A 17,235-nucleotide genomic window follows, 5' to 3' on the forward strand; every position below is an offset into this window, starting at 1 on the left:
GTCCAGTTTCCACATCAGTTCACGAATTCTTTTTCTTTTAATGTCCCCATGAAAATCCACCAGTGATTCAGTGCAAATTTAATCTAAAATACACTTAATACATTTCTGAATGTTATTTTCAGTAGTTATATGCCTTTTTTATGCACACTGGCCACCTGACCTGGAAGCTGTCTGCGGCCAAACGCCGGCTCCCTCGGCCTATAGAGCGAGATGAGCGCCGCAACCCCAGAGTCGTCCGCAACTGGACCTAACGGTCAGGGGTCCCTTTACCTTTACCCTAGTTAGTACATGCACATTTTTGTACATGTTACTTGACTGGAGAACTACATTGCTAAATTCAGAGAAGCAAACATTGCAAAGGATGGCCATGCTTCTGTCCGCATATAGTTACAGGAAGTGAGAATAGGTAGAGTCACCTTTCTATGTGAACTGAGTCAAATTCCTTCACCATTCCTAACTATTGAGTACCAGCTGGGGAAGTTGTGTGTGTTTTATACCGGTAAGTACATGGTCACTTGCCATTGCAAACAGACAGGAAGGGACATTGCATTCTAGGTCAGCCTTTGCCAACCTGGTGCCCTCCAAATGTCTTTGACTACAACTCCCATCAGCCCCAGCTGGTGCAGATGGTTTGGACGCTGGTCCAAATGTTCGAGAGTCCAGATGTTTGGCAAAAGGTTGTTTTTTGCAGCTGAACTTGGACATTTTTCACAATAATCTTTATAGAGGATTTTAGGTAATGCACTGAGCATGGTCTTCTGTAGCCATTTTACATAAAAACTCTGTAAAAGCAATGCTACCCAGAGCCAAACCAATCAATTCTGAATTGCTTTTTGATGATCTGTATTAATATAGGGATGTAGCCTAGAAAGTCTCAAGGAATGGAAAGTTAACGTATCAGTGAAAGAAGCTCTCTCATACACAGAAAAGCTCTGCCTTCCATTTAGATGCTGAGTGGACTGAACATGTGAAGATGACCCATTTGCCCATCTAGATCAGCCCTCTACTTTGTCTGGGGGGGGGGCAGTAGCATCTATCCATGGTGTCCGAGGAGGGGGTACCTCCCCATCCATGCACATCCTGGTATTGGAAATCCTTAACTGGAGAGGCCAGCCGGGAGTTGAACCCGGTGCCCTTCCCTTGCCAAGCCTCCCCAGGGTGCGGGCGCATTCCACGCCACTGTCCTTCCTTCCTGACTCTCTTGGGTTATTTCCCCCACCCCAGAGTCCACGAGGATTGGGAGAGCTTCATCCAGAGCTTCCGCTCCCGCATGGAGAGCATCTACTTCCCAGACACGGTGGAGGAATGGATGGAGGAGAACGTCAACCCCTACCTGGACCGGTTGCGCGAGTTTGTCCGGGACTTCAAGGAAGTCATCCGCCTCAACGCCCGGCCCAAGACCCTGTAGCGGGGTGCCCCCACCCCATCGCCAGCCCAGAAGTGGGTGTCCGATTCAGTTGCTCCACTGTTGTGTTGTCTTTTAACTTGGAAGGAGTGTGCAGGCCAGAGGAGAGGGGTCTTGTGCCTTGCCCTTCGGCCATCAAAGCAGAGGCTCAGTGGGCAGTGTTTGGAAGCTCTTTATAGCCATTCTCCACCAGGCTTCCTTCTCCCACCCCCTTGGAAGATGGAATTAGGGCTGAGCCAAAACACCCCAGCCCCCCACCCCACTGGGAAAAGCAGTGAGAGCAGCGGCTTCCCCATTTCCCCCCTCTTCCTTTTACTTTTCACTGCTGTAAGTAGTGGACAGTGATGTGGTCTCCCCTCCCTCTGCGAAATGACACTTTCCTTCTTCCTTTTAATTCCTGCTGCTTCCTTTTAATTCTGCCAGAGGCCTGATGGCTGCCGTTTTACACCACATTGCCCCCCTTTCCCTGGGAATGTCATGCTATGCCATGGCATGACATTTCAATCTCAGGGGGTACGTGTTGGGGGTTGGCAGTAGGCTGGTGGCTGCTTTCTCAACAGCCCCTGGGTCACTTTCTTTTCCTTCCTTTTAAATGCTCACTTAGCCATCCTTCCGCTTTTTCTCCCCCCCAGAATGACTCTAACCCCCTGCAATGCTGCCCCATGGAAATGACCAGATCTGGGATAGCCAACGTAGTGGTGCCCTTCAGATGTGGTTGGACTCTCTCCAAAAGTCCCAGGAGTTGAGGATGGAGGGATTTGGAGTCTTCAACGACATCCTATTGGCTGCCATATTTGCATCAGGGATTCTTCATCCACCTTGCAAATCTCCCATTTCCACTGGGGGGGGGGGGACGTGGAATCAAAAGAAAGCATTTGGAGCAGCTCCAACCAGGATAGTGGAGTTCTTTCTCCTGGGGGAGTGGGTGACATATTGGGGGGCAAACTTTACCAAAATGCCTGTTTGAAGAGGCAATCCTGAAAGGGGGGGTGAGCCCAAGCATCAGTCATTCTTCATAGGCTCCCTCCCCCAACTCTGCTGATGTGGCTGCTTCTCCCTCCATTGATCCCTTGAGCCTCTTGGTTGACTCACACTGGTAGTATGGTGCAGTAGTGAGAGTAGGCAGGTTAGGCTTGGAGGTTTCAGTAGCCAACATCTAGCCTAAAAAACACAATCCCAAGTCAGCAAAAGTTAGGAACATCATCATTAGCTGTGAACTTCCTTCCTTCCTTCCCTCCCTCCCTTTCTCTCTCTCTCTGCATGAGAGGAAATGCAGGAATATGGGGCTAAGGATCCTGCTGTTATTGGGCAGGATCCTTAGCCCCATATAGAATAGAGCCATTGAGATCAATGGGATTTGAGCTATCACCGGCTTAAATTATTTCAGTGGGCCAGCACTAAGTATGGCTAAGCCATGGCCCAACCTTTTGCAAAGAGTCCCTGCAGAAACTCATCCCCTCGCCTTCACGACCTCTAAGGTGGACTCTCCCAACCTGATGTTGTTGGACCACAACTTCCCTAACCCTTGGTGTTTGCTTTCTGGCTAGGGCTGGTGGGATTCGTGGTTCAAAACATCTGGAGCTCCCTGGATTGGAAGGAGGATGTGCTAGTAGTGGGTTGGGGAGGAGACTTGCCTTCTTTTGCAGCCAAAAGGAAACATTGGAGGTTCTCTGGTGGGTCTGTGAAAGGAGCTGGCCTGCTGCAGGCAGGAAACCTTTCCTTCTGGGGCCCCCTAAGTGAGCCTCCATGCCATTGCATCCCTGCATCCTTTGCTAGTCATGGCCAGGCAGCAGAGCTTCCGAACAGGCCGCTTTGGAACAAAGCAAGCCGGCTTGGGTTTCGCATGAATGTGGCTTTAAAAAAATGTCTGGCTCTTGGCTTGGTTCCAGGTTCTCAGCACAGTAGAACAAACAGCCCAAAGCTGCCTGATTTTTAATCTGAAATGCTGATGGGTCTTTGGCACCTGGTCGTCTTGGACCAGTTGTGATGGATGCATCTTGAACGCCCCCTGCTGCTGCGCTGGAGCCTTCCTGGGGTTGAGTTTGTTTTGATTTGAAGATTTCTGAAAAGTTCTATCCCCCCCCCTTCCTCCTTCCATTCAGAGGCAGAGAATTAGCTGGTTGAAACTTCCTTGTTCCTACAATATCTGAAAATCAGCCCCTCTCCTTTTGTGCTTTCTGCCTGATGCTTCTTCTGCCTCTCTATCAATTCCACCTGCTTGATCACTCACCTTGTTTAGGCTGCTCACCTCACTCATTTCTCCTAAATTCATGTCCCAGGCTGCCTTCTGGATAAAAGTTCCCCACTTCTCTCCCCATGCTGTGGATTCTGCTGCTCTGATATTGCCCCGGTGACTGACAGCTGTTGCCCCTCTCAGAAGGCGTGATCTCGGTCACTGGTGGATCTGGTTTGGTTGGGGATCTCCAAGTTGCATTGCTGTTTGGGGTTTTTTTGTTTTTGTTTTTTTGTTTGTACAGAACAGATTGCTTCTGTAATGTGGATGACAAAGACGATGGTAATAATAAAGTATTTTTTTAAAGAAGTGGTCCTCTGTATACCAATGTTTGTGCTAAATAGACATGGGGGCTGATTTTGGAATATCTTTTCAAGGTTCCTATTCTGATGTTGGCTAGAAAAAAGAACATGAACAAAAAAGTTTTTGTTACAGGTAGGTAGCCGTGTTGGTCTGACGTAGTTGAAACAAAATAAAAAAAATTCCTTCCAGCTGCACCTTAGACACCAACTAAGTTTGTCATTGGTATGAGCTTTCGTGTGCATGCACACTTCTTCAGATACACTGAAACAGAAGTCACCAGACCCTTATATATAGTGAGAGGGTGGGGAGGGGTATTACTCAGAAGGGGGTGGGAATGGGTGATTGACTGACTGTTAACGACTGCAATTGGTCTTACAGGAAAAAGCAAGGGGTGAGATGGCTAAAGATAGCTTTATCATGTATAATGAGATACGAATCCAATATCTTTATTCAGACCAGGTCTCTCCATGGTTTTAAGCTTGGTAATAAGTTGCAGTTCAGCAACTTCTCTTTCCAGTCGAATATTTCTGAAATTCTTTTGTAATAAGACAGCTACTTTGAGATCTTGTATAGAATGTCCTGGGAGATTGAAGTGTTCTCCTACTGGTTTCTCTGACAGAGAGAGAGTTAAAAAGAAAACATTTCATTTGAAAATGAACTTAAAGGAACAAACTGAATGAAAATTCAGAGATTTTCACACTTTAGTCTGGGTGCTGGAGCTAATGGGAGTTGTAATTCAAAACTTCTGGAGGGCATCAGGTTGGTGAGGGCTACCCTATGGAATATTTAAGTCACTGAGGAGATAGGTCCTTGTCAAGCTATGTTGCTTTTGGTTTGGGCTTTTTCATTTTATTTTAATTTGCAAACTAATCGAATGATAGATAACTTGTGGAGATCACCCACCCAAATATTTAAAAACTGCTACCCTGTTTTATTTTGTTTTTGGGTTGCCCCATCTTGTTCTATTTCCAAACTGGTAGACACCCAGGCTAGATGCTGTTATAAAAATAGACTCACTATCCCATTATGGATTCATTTGGGCTTTTACTCTGGGACAAGAAACAGCAGATGAGAAGAGAGAGAGAGAGAGAGAGAGAGAGAGAGAGAGAGAGAGAGAGAGAGAGAGAGAGAGAGAGAGAGAGATTGTCTCCAGACTCACTATTTTTCAGGAGAGATTCAAGCACATACTGGGGAGAGATGCAGGTTTGTGCTATTTAAGATAATTAAACAGCTTGGTTGACAAATCCACACTGAAAAAACAAAGCAGACTTTTTGCAATTTGGGAGGTGGTAGGGAAATGCACTGCAAAGTTCAGGATGAACAAATGAGGAATGGGGAGATATATAAACACCCTGCAAGCAAATCGGGATGGATTCTCCAACCACTGTTGGAGGCAGGAGGCTTCTAAACACCAGTTGCTGCAGAATGCCCGGGGGGGGGGGCGTTGCTGCTGTTGTGCTCTGGGCCTGCTTGCTTCTGGGCTTCCCATTGGGGCATCTACATAGTCCCTGTGAAAACAGGATGTTGGACCAAATGGACTGATCATCTGACTGATCCGGTACTGCAGGGCTCTTACGTTTGCCATGTTTTTCTATAGACATCCCATAAACAAACCACAATACAGTGGAACCTCGGTTTATGAACACCTCGGTTTATGAATTTTCAGTTTATGAACGCCGCAGACCCATCTGGAACGGATTAATTCACTTTCCATTACTTTTAATGGGAAAGTTCGCTTCAGTTTATGAACGCTTCAGTTTATGAACAGACTTCTGGAACCAATTACACCCATGTTTCAGTTTATGAACGCTTCAGTTTAAGTACTCCGCGGACCCGTCTGGAACGGATTAATCCACTTTCCATTACTTTCAATGGGAAAGTTCGCTTCAGTTTATGAACGGTTACTCTGCGGACCATCTGGAACGGATTAATCCACTTTCCATTACTTTCAATGGGAAAGTTCCCTTCAGTTTATGAACGCTTCAGTTTATGAACAGACTTCCGGAACCAATTGTGTTCATAAACCGAGGGACCACTGTAAATGCTCAGTAAAGGCTAGACACAGTCTAATCTCCATGCAAGCAAACCAGTCTGCATGCTCAATAACAGGGAGAGCTGGAGGAGCCCCCAGAGTGTTTCAGCCAAGCATCACCAACACAAACCTCTTTGCTGATGCAGTTTCACATCTGTCCCTTGTGGGTTTTGCACTCGATTTGGAGGCAGAACTCTTTCAGCCAAGAGGTGGAGCCATTCTCTCAGACCTCTTGCAGGGAGGACCGTATTTCTCCCGAGTACCAGCAGTTCCATCCATGGTTGTGAGAGAGGTTCTCTTGCATCCACTCAGAAAGCCATTCTGCTGATTTTATTTATTAAGGAGATTTGTGCCACCTGCCCCCCCTTTCAATTTCAGAAGCTCAAGGCAGCTCATGCTAATGGGATGGCTGGGGAGGGGGCGATACCCCAAGAACAATAAAGCACAGAAGGATATTGGAAGATTTGGGACAGACAAAAGGTAGGGCCAATTGTCATTTGCATTTATATCCCACCTTTTCCTCCAAGCAGCTCAAGGCAGTGTGCTTAGTTCTCATTTAATGACCACACCAACCCTGCAAGGTAGGATAGGTTGAGAGTGACTGACTGGCCCAAGAGTCACCCAGTGAGCTTCATGGCTGAGCAGCGATTTGAACCCTGGTCTCCCAGGTCCTAACCACTTCCCCACACTATCTGCTTCTTCACACAGCAGGTGTTAAATTATGGAACTCACTCCCACAAGATACAGTGATGGCCACCAATACAGCAAAGGTTATATTCTACCTTCCCTTCACTGTTAAGGAAATGCACATCTTATTGCCAGTTGCTGGAGATCATGGTGGGTAGGGAGAGCTGTTGGTGTGCTCAGGTCCTGCTTTCGTACTTCCCACTGGGGCATCTGGTTGGCCACTGGGAGGAGAATATGCTGAATCAGGTGGGCCTTTGACCTGATCCAGCTGGTGTCCTTCTTTTTCTTCTGATGTTCTCAAAGCAAACTAACGCCACGCAAACTTTAACTGCCATACACAGGTTTGAGGAACATGTACCATAAGCATGGCCAGTCCCTGGGGTTTTGCAGTTTCACCAATGAGCTGGGCCTCACCCAAGTCATCCAAGTTTTCTCTGGGTCTTGCCTGCCAAGATCTCGCCTGGTGTTTGGCCGCAGAGCGTGTGTGGCATGCTTGAGCCCAGTCTGGCACCTGGCTAGACCCAAAGCCATTGGTGTTCCTGAGCATGGGCAAAGTGCTCTTTCCTTTTGGCCATGTACTGTAGCTGGAAGCAGAGCGGATCTTTGGTGCAGCGCTGAGCCAGGTGTTGCGTCAGAAGGTTGGCGATTTCTCAGCCTTTGGAGAGCAAGATGCTGTTTAATCAAGGGAGCCGAGCCATAAGAGACGAGAGCCTGCAGCCTCTTGCTGCCCTGTTGGGAGAGCAGGATTCATCCATCTTGCTTCTTTGCCTGCCTTGCTCCCCGCTGAGCCCAGCACTTTGGCGGCGGGGGAAATGTAGGCACAGCACTGCTACAGGCTCCTGCCACAGACAGGAATCTGGGTCACTCCTGCTTGGGTGACAACGAGTCCTCCTGAGAGGGAACCGCGTCCCTCCCTGGCAGCTGGTTGGTCTCTCCTTTGGAAGGCAGCCGGCACTGCTGCCTGCAGGGCAAGGTAGCTCTGACAAACAGAGGCCAAGTTCTCACCAAGGCCACCAGCCCCTGTGTTACAAACAGAGGAAGCTGCCTTATACCAAACAGGGTCTTTGGTCCATCCAATTGGCCGAGAGCATCCTTGCTTTCCAGCAGGGCACATTTCCAGCCCAAGCTGGAGATGCTGCCCCTGGGAATTGAACCAGGAACCAACTGCATGCAAGGCAAGTTATGTTCCACTGTGCTATGGCCCTGTCCTAGCAAATGCTGAGGCTATATTCCTTTTAAAGCCATCCAAGTTGGTGTCCTTCACTGCAACCTATGGGAGCAAATCTCCCAGTTTGACTAAGTGCTGTGTGAAGTAGTCTTTCCTTTAATCTTTAAACATCTGGCTTCATTGGATGACCCTGCTGGGTTCTAGTATTACCAGAGAGGGAGCAAAAATGCAAACTACTCTCTCTCTCTCTCTCTCTCTCTCTCTCTCTCTCTCTCTCTCTCTCTCTCTCTCTCTCATAATAATTTTTATTAGTTTTCAATTAAAAGCCAATAATAACCTCATTATAACAATTACTAATACCAATAATTCAGATACCAAATTATATAATTTAGGTGCCCCCCACGAGCTAGAATTGATGGTTTGATGATTTACTTTTTCTCTGCATTCCAAAATCTTATTAATTTCAATTACACTCCGGTCAAAATAACAACCGTTATACAACAACTGCAATATTAACAACTTCCATTTGCATTGACACATTAAGTGATTTATAAAACTACTTTATCTGCACCATCTATCATCTTATGCACCTTTATCATGTCCCTGCTTCCTTGCCTTTTTCCCCTAAAGTAAGAAGCCCCAAACCTTGTAATTTTTCCTTATTGGCGAGCTGTTCCAACCCAGAATTCATTTTGGGGGGGAAAAAGTCTTTCTAAAGCAATTGGCAAGCCTCTTGCTATTATAGCATCCTACCAGCCAGCCTCCAAATCTACACAGAGTATCGGTACGAGTTGTGCTTAAACCATCCGTCAACAATTCTCAATCACATCCTCCTGAATTGAAATGCTGCGTGCCCCGTGTTTATCTCATGGAGCCAGGTGCTAATGACTGGCAGAACTCACAATATCAAGCAAAAACATCACCTGCCGGCCCTAAAATGTAATTGACACAAGTTCATATGAACACAGAATAGCCTTGCTGGATGAGGCAGTATCCCATCTAGTCCAGCATCCTCGTTTCACAGAGGCCAAACCTGCAGGCATCTCATGTGAGAACAAGAGCCCTCTCGCCTCCTGTGGTTTCCAGCAACTTGTATTCAGAAGCATTGCTGCCTGTAATTGCAGAGGCACAGCATTCATAGTCACTGATAGCCTTATTCTCCATGAATTTGTCCAGTCCTCATTTAAAGCCACTGGCGGAGGAAGGGGGATGTGGTGAGTGATGTCCGCCTGGGTGTCACCACTGAGGGGTGTGTGACAAAATGCCAGGTGGCACTCACCGTGGGTGCACGAGCCACGCGTCTCTCCTGAGAGTGATGCGGTGGCTTGGGTGCCCGCAGGCTCTGCGCTGCCCCAAACGGTCCACCCGCTTCCTCCCCCTCAGCTGTAGGGTGGCTGTGTGGGAGGAGGCAGGCAGACTCCTTGGAGGCCCCACGGAGCGTCCTGCCCCGGCTGGCCCCACCCCCGGGCACCTGATTGACTTGCTCCGCCTCTGCTTAAAGCTACCCGTTAGCGGCCCCCACTGCCTCCTGTGGGTTTGAGTTCCACAATTTAACTATGCGCCACATGAAGGACTTTCATTTCTCTGTCCCGAATCTTGCAACGTTCCAACGGTGAACATTGAGAACAAAGGTGCATAAATCCCAAGGCCTTGAGAGGCAATACCGAAAGCTGGACTACAAAGTGCTATATAGCAAGTTGACACTTCAATCTTTGCTTATAAAACGGTGGTATAAAAGGAAGGCTGTTAAATGGGGAGTCCTGCTTGAATGAAGGTAGATTCAAGAACAGAGGGGAATTGCATCGGTTAGGATGTGTCAGATTGGAACAACCAGTCTCGAAGCTCCTCAGAGTTAGATAATTACAGACTCGCTCATTTATTGCAAAGAGAGAGCAGAGTAATTGAAAGAGAGAAGCTTCTGATCCAGGAAAAAACTCCTGGATCAATGTACTTGGAACACCTTAGCCATGTGGACAAAGGATAAGACCCAACACCGCTCAGCTGCAGCCTACAGAAAATGTCACACTTCTCAATGTGCCACCCTCTCAGTGTAAGATAACTACCACCTTGGCTCCAGCAGCACTCTTTGATTCAAATCAGAGCAGCTGAAGAAGGCGGAAGCTGGAACGCTTTTTTTCTGCAAAGACTTTAATATCTCTGTTTTGTTAGCCCAGCTGCCTGCATTTTTGGACTCTCGGGGAGAGGGGTGTCAGCTGCTATCATTAACACCCATGCTTCAAAATGCTCAAAATTATGTCGCTGACCTTAGCTGTCTTTGCCCAAAAGCAGCCTTTCCCAACCTGGTGCCCTCTAGATTTTATTGGAGTACAAGGATACTCTGGTGGTGCCACAGCAGCAAATAGCCTTGGGAGGGGAAAGGGAAATAATTCACCTCTCCCCCTTCCTCTGTCCTCCACCCTCCACCCCTTTGAGAGGCTTGCAAGCCATGGGAAGGGCTGTAGCTCAGGGGTAGAGTACCTGCTTTCCATGCACAAGGTCCCTGGTTCAATCCCCGGCATCTCCAGGTACGGCTGGGAAGATCTTCTGTCCAAATCCTGGAGTGCTGCTGCCAGTCAGTGTAGACAATACTGAGCTAGATGGACCAATGGTCTGACTCAATGTAAGGCAGCTTTCTATACAAGGCTCCTATTCCTGTACAAGGCTGCTTGAGCCCTGAGTGAGAGAATTTCTAAGCAGGTGGGGAGAGGCTGCGACATTTTGTTGCAGCAGGGTATTGTCTGACCTGTCATGCGGAAATCCCCAAGCAAGTCTGTGTCTAGCAACCGTGGAAGTTGATCTCGGAGGCCGCCTTCCCACAAGTAGCTGCTTCTGGGGGGGGGGGAGCATCGGGCATGCAGTTGTGTGAGAGATTGAGGGATCCAAGCCCATAGGGAGATTCTCTTGCACAAGTCCAACATCAGCATGAAATGATGCTTTTGCACCATCTAAAAGGGATTTGTGTAAGGGAGCCTCTCAGCAAACCGTGATAATAGAACCAAGGGTCATCTAGTCTAACATTGTAGGAATCTCAGCTAAGGATTCCCTGCCAGAGAGCCATCCAACCTCTCTATATAAACCTCCACTGAAGGAGCGTCCATGACCTTTCAAGGAAGTCCGTCCTTATAATTTGAATCCATTGGTTTGAGTCCTCCCCTCTGGGACAGGAGAAAACAAGCTTGCTCCATCTTCCATGTGACAGCCCTTGAGATATTTGAAGGTGGCTATCATATCTCCTCTCAGTCTTCTCTTTACCAGGATAAACATACCCAATTCCCTCAAGTGTTCTTCATAAGGCTTGGCTTCCAGACACTTTTATCATCTTGGTTGCCCTTCTCTACATACCTTCCAGCTCGTCAATATCCTTTTTAAACTGTGGTGCCTAGAACTGGGCGCACTAGTCGAGGTGGGCTCTGACCAAGGCACATAGCTGCCAAGTTCTCCCTTTTTTAAAGGGAAATTCCCTTATGCTGAATAGGCTTCCTCGCGAGAAAAGGGAAAACTTGGCAGCTATGCCAAGGCAGAATAGAGTTGGACTATTACTTCCCTTCATCTGGACACCATACTTCTTCTGATGCAGCCCAGAATTGCATTACTGTAGCTTCTTTTTTCAGTGCTGCATCACACTGTTGACTTATGTTAAGCTTGTGATCTACTAGATTGCTAGATCCTTATCGCATGTCAAGGGAGGTGCCCCCCCATCCTATATTTGTGCATCTGTAAAACCTTACATTTGTCCCTATTGAAATTCACTGTGTTAGTTTCAGCCCAGTTCTCCAATCTGTTAAGGTCATCTTGAATCTTGAATCTGTCTTCTGCAGTATTAGCTACCCATCCTAGTTTGCCATCAACTGCAAATCTGATGAACACCCCCACTATTCCTGCATCTAAGACATTTATAAAGATATCGAATTACACTGGACCCAGGACTTGAGCTCCGCGGCACCCCAGTTGTCACTTTCCCCCAGGTAGAACATGAGGCTCTTAATCTTGGGGTTGTGGGTTAAAGCCCCACTTTGGGTGAATGATTCCTGCACTGTAGGACTAGGGTTGGACTAGATGAGCCTTGTGGTCCCTTCCAACGAGTCTATGATTCTGTGATGAGGAACCATTTGATGATGATGGTGTGTGTATATGAGCTGTTTGGAATTGGTGCTGCCAGTCCTGGGCTCACCCTGGTTGCCATGCTGCTCTGGCACCAGGAATCCCTCAACCCGTTCCCCCGGTCAATTTGAAGAACGGAACCAGTTTGCAGCAAGCTGATTAAACAGGTCTCCTGCCCTTCCGCTGCCTTGAGCATCTGCTGCTGCTTAAGCCCGTCTCTTGTTCTCTAATAAACTGGGAGGTCTTTGGATTAAGGGCTGGGCGGACAGATGCCACCATGCATGAATGCCTAGCCTGGCATGGCTGGCAAATCACAGAGGCAGAGGCAAAGGGGTTATTCTAGCAGGCTGCAGCCAGATCAACAGAGGGGCAAAGAGAGCAACTTGAGTCATCCCAGGACGAGACCCAGAATGCCTTTCCTGAATGAGGGTAGCATACTGAGGAGGTCCAAATCTGCACCGTACATTTGAAGCACTTTAAAACAGTCATGGCTTCCCCCAAGTAATTCTGGGAACAGTATTTTTTAAGGCTGCTGAGAGTTGTGCTGGATTAGTTTAACAATCAAACACACCTCACAGGGGATTTATAGTTCTGGGAGTAGAATAAGGGCCTCCTAAAAACTATCAGTGCCCTTAACAAACTACAACTCCCAGAAATTTTTTGGAGGGCGGACCTCCAAAGGGTTTAAAAAGCATGGTGTGAATGCGACCCTCGGGAACAAACTGATATCCAAGAATTGCATCCATGCCGTACACATGGTTGCATGAAAAGTGATGGGATTTAAGCAGGAAGCTATGGAACATGCGCTGATCTGCTATGTATTTTGGAAAGCGGTTTGTCTGTCTGGTCTGTTCTCTAGGGGTTTGGACGCCTCTTGAGATCTTGTCACCAAACTATGCAGAGGGGGTGGCAGTCTTTGGATGCCACCAGGCACCATTTTGAATCAAGATGGTGGACCAAAACGTGACCATAGCACGACTTCAGCTGATTTTGGGTGTGATGTCACAAATGACACCATCCACTTAAAAAAACACATTTTCGTTTGTTTGTGCAGATTCCTGGGCAGCGCCAAGCACTCCCTGCTAGGTGGAAATAAGAAGGTAAGACAAGTCTGCAAGATGAGGCGAGTGGCCTATCTAGCTCAGCATCCTGTGGCTGACCAGATGTCCCAGTGGGAAACCCTCAATAGTACTTTGCCCACTTGTGACTCCTAGCAGCTGCCACCTAAAGGCATAATGCAACAGTAGGTCCACCCCAAAACCTTGGCAGGTGCACATGTGGGATCACTTCTAACTGACCATATACTACCACAAGTGCAAATAATCATAAATGCACAATAAAAAGGACATGGGGGGGGACACACACACATATAATCCCTAATGATCTCCTTGAAATCATTCAGAGATCTCCTAGCAGATCCTAATCTACCTTCTTCCCACCTCCCAGCTTCAAGGCTGTTTGTCCTTTGCAAAGGCTTCACAGCTACTCCCTGCTGGAAGCTCTTAATATTGGAAGATAGCCTTTCCCTCTAAATAAGACTGTAATCGCTGTTTGGGATGGAGTGTCTGCCGGTTGACCTTTAGGCCCGGCTGTGACTTCTATGAGCGAAACATTATCAGGGGGCAGAAACATCACCATTATGGCGGCCTGGGAGGTAATGAGACGACAAAGGACCTCGCCCAGAGCAATGCTGCTGGTTAATAGACCAGGAAGTGCTGCTGATGCTTCAGTGCATCAAATACCTCTACCAGTCCTGCCTGCCATTCCTGGACTGGGAAAGCTGGGTCACAATACTTCATGCATTGGTTACTTCCAAGACTGGAATACTGCAAGGCGCTCTGTGTGGGCCTTCTGTTGCACTTGATCCAGAAGTTGCAGCAAGTGCAGAATGCTGCAGCTCAATTGCTGGCCGGAGTGAGGACTTTTCAGCATACAAGCTCAGAGATCCGCACTGGGCCAAGTTCAGGACGTTTGTATACAGCATCCTTAACAACTTAGGGCATTTGTAAGGAATCAATCTTATAGCAGGTTGGCACCAATTGTACACTCTGGAACTCCCTGCCTGTTGATTTCAGGCAGGCCTTTTCACTGTACTCTTTTCAGCAGCTGCTAAAAACATTTTTGTTTAGACAAGGCTACCCAGATATCTTGAATGCTTATGTACTTTTAGCATATTGCTGGTCAGGGCCATCTTAAGCACATCTGGTGCCATGGCACAAAGATCCCTCCAGCGCCCCCTCCCTTGCCCAGAATTTAGAACTTGGAGCCCAACTTGTGGACCACCTCCTAGCCTAGCCCCAGGAGCTGCCGCCCACAGAAAACGCCACTGATGTGGTGGCCGCAGAGTGGCTGGCCAGACCGCTGGAACCCCGTGCTCGCTTGCGAGGCTCCGGGGCGTCTCCTCCTCCTCCACTGCCTGATGAAAGCCCACTGCCGGCGCTCTTGCTGCTGCCCAGCGGCCCGAGGAGCAGGAGGCGGTTGCCACGCCGCTGCCTGTGCCCCGTGGAGTGGGGGTGGTGGGGCGGCGGGCACCAGCGGGAGCCGCTCCCACCACCACTGCTCCCGCCGCTCCCTCAGACAACAGTGGCTCGGCGTTTGGTGGCTGAGGGGATTCCTGCGGCCGAGGGAGAGGAGGCGGTGGCGGAGCCATAGGGCTTAGTGGCTCATTGAGCCCCGCCAACCATCTGGTGGCATGCAGGGAAAGGAGAGGCTGCTGGCAAAGCTGCGCAGCTCCCCCACTTGCTGGGGCGCCCCTGAGAGGCCGGCACCCTGGTGCAATGAGCCACCAAGCCCTATGGAAAAGACGCCTCTGTTGCTGGTTTTAATTTCTGAATGTTTTAATTGTTTTTACTAATGTTATTGTTTTGTTCTTTTTGTCTTGGAGTTGTTGTTTTTTTTAAAAAAAAATCAAGCAGTGTATGCATTTTATGAAATGAATATTTAAAATACATTGCCTGAATTTGTCCAATCCTCTTTTAAAGCCATTCAAGCTGGTAGCCCTCCCTGCCTCTTTTGGGGAGTGAGTTCCATATGCGCTGTGTGAAAAAGGGCTTCCTTTTATTTGTCCTGCATCTTCCAACATTCGGCTTCATTGGATGGCTCCATTGGTTCCCAGCATTATGGGGGAGAGAACAGGTGCTTGAAATGTCTTCAGTCAGTTCTGGTAGCTCTGCGACAGCAGACCCTGTCCAGGGGCACTGGGCACTAATGAAACGGGGGGGTCTAGAACTGTGTCCCATGATCTGTCAGTCATGGAGCAGAAGCTGCTGGGATGTGGAGTCAGGTTGCAGCAATCTAAGGTTTTAAGCAATTAAACAGAGCCAAACCGTGTGGTGCTGCCGTCCCTGCAGGTGGCAAAAATTCAGCCAAGGTTGGACCTGGAAACTTTCACCACTGTACTTTTGAGGGGTTTTAAAAATAGCAATCAAGCAGTACAGTATATACATGTTAAGAAACAAATAAATAAAATTACGAAATAAATATACTTTAGTCAGGGGGTGCAGGAGAGTGGAACAAATGCAAAAGGTTGTCCCAAAACTGGCTAAAGCAATTTTGCTCTCCTGCTGCCTGACTTATCTGTACATCATTTCTGTGTCCCACCATTGGTCTGCCAGGAGTACAGAGCAACCTAACCATATATAAAAAAGGACAAAAGCAAGATAGCAATGAAATACTCATAATTTAAAAATATAAAATCCCATCTAACTTCTGTACACTGTCACCATCGGAGTATTAAAACAGCACCGGCAACACACAATTGGATCCAAAGCCTTGAGTAAATAAAAAAAGTTTTCGATTTTGTTCTGCCCATCTCATTTTCTTGGGGAGAAAATGTCAGGCTTCATCTTCAAGCCCCCCCCCTTCCATTTGCAGCCCCCTTTCCCTGTTTGGCACAAGCAAATGGAGTGAAGGGATTTTCAATCTGTTCACTCAAATGGAAGCATGCACTTATATGCATTAGCCTGCAGTAAGTAAAGGAAGTCATTTATTTATACCCCCCACCCCCGTTTTCTGCCAGAAGAGAGAGATGCTTCATCACATCAGAAACCCAGAAGAAAAGGAATAAAATATAGCTGCCAAGCCCTGGGAACTCTGCTTGCCAGGTGGATTCCTGAGCGGCTAACTGGGCTGAGCCATCTCTAACCTGGCCCAATTGCCGCCCCTCCCTTTCCTAGGCTCTGCCCCCAGCACAAATGGCATCCTAGCCGGCCACCCAGAATGGCAGGGCTCCCTTCCCCCACTTTCCAATCCAGGGCATTTGGGATTCCACGATTGGGGTGGGGGTGGGTGAAGCCGTTTAATCTGCCCTTTAATCTTACTGCGGCGGATGCTGCTGCTTTCTCTGAGGCCTGGTCTCCAGGGGCTGGGGGGGGGGTCCTTGTAGACAGAACAGCCTCCCTGAGCCCATTGCCCTCCATGTGTTTCGGACTATTGCTGTTTTTATTTCATTAATGTATTGCTTCTTACGATGCGCCTCCAGGCCACTTCACAATGCGATAACAAACTACACAAGACAATTGCATAGAAACAGATAAGACAATTGCGCACATAGGAACGCATATGCAGCTAACAAATCCTAGTCAGATTTACAGGTGCAACTCGGAAAATTAGAATATCGTCGAAAAGTGCATTTATTTCAGTAACGCAACTTAAAAGGTGAAACCAATATATGAGATAGATGCATGACATGCAAAGCAAGATATGTCAAGCCTTTATTTGTTGTAATTGTAATTATTTGTTGTTAGGCGGGTCAATTATAAATGGAATGTAATTAAAGAAATGTAACAGCGATGCTTATTTTTGTTTATTTTTGTATTATTGTAACTATTTGTTTTATTACTGTGGAATTTCCGAAAGAAAGCATTTGTAAAAATTAAAAGAAAAATAAAAAGCAATAAGTTGCATTACTGAAATAAATGCACTTTTCGATGATATTCTAATTTTCCGAGTTTCACCTGTATATTGCACAAGAGAAGCCAGAAAAAGTGAGGAAATAAGCTGTATTTCCTGCATTGCAGCGGGTTGGACTAGATGACCCATGGGATCCCTTCCAGCTCTACAACTGTATGAGTCTATGAATACACAATTGAAACAGAACACATATTTTATGCCCTGACTTTTCCTTAACTTGTCAGTCTGCCCCGCCTCCCCGATTTATGTATATGAATTCTCCTAATTCTTTTTTTGATTTGCTTTTATACTGTTTCATTATTGATGTTAGGCTGATGTTTTCTTTTTCATGGATACTGTTTTTTATACTGGACGTAATAAACTGACAAGGAATTTTAATATATATATATATATTA

The 17,235-nt window shown here is 47.3% G+C and overlaps 1 protein-coding gene across 9 annotated transcripts in view; it reads left to right on the forward strand.

Annotated features, from left to right (window-relative positions):
• Window positions 1–14,803, forward strand: part of LOC118092517 (hexosaminidase D) — a 59,590-nt gene extending 44,787 nt beyond the window's left edge. For 5 of the 9 annotated variants that reach the window (XM_035130608.2, XM_060282831.1, XM_060282832.1 and 2 more), the window contains one exon: window positions 1,225–4,002. In XM_035130608.2, coding sequence (XP_034986499.2) covers window positions 1,225–1,408 — 184 coding nt within the window. In that variant the 3' untranslated portion in view covers window positions 1,409–4,002. The other 4 variants (XR_009558563.1, XR_009558564.1, XM_060282829.1 and 1 more) reach the window with 4 other exon arrangements.
• The last annotated feature ends 2,432 nt before the right edge of the window (window positions 14,804–17,235 follow it).

Source organism: Zootoca vivipara, chromosome 14 (genome assembly GCF_963506605.1).
Source record: "Zootoca vivipara chromosome 14, rZooViv1.1, whole genome shotgun sequence".
Lineage (NCBI taxonomy): Eukaryota > Metazoa > Chordata > Lepidosauria > Squamata > Lacertidae > Zootoca > Zootoca vivipara.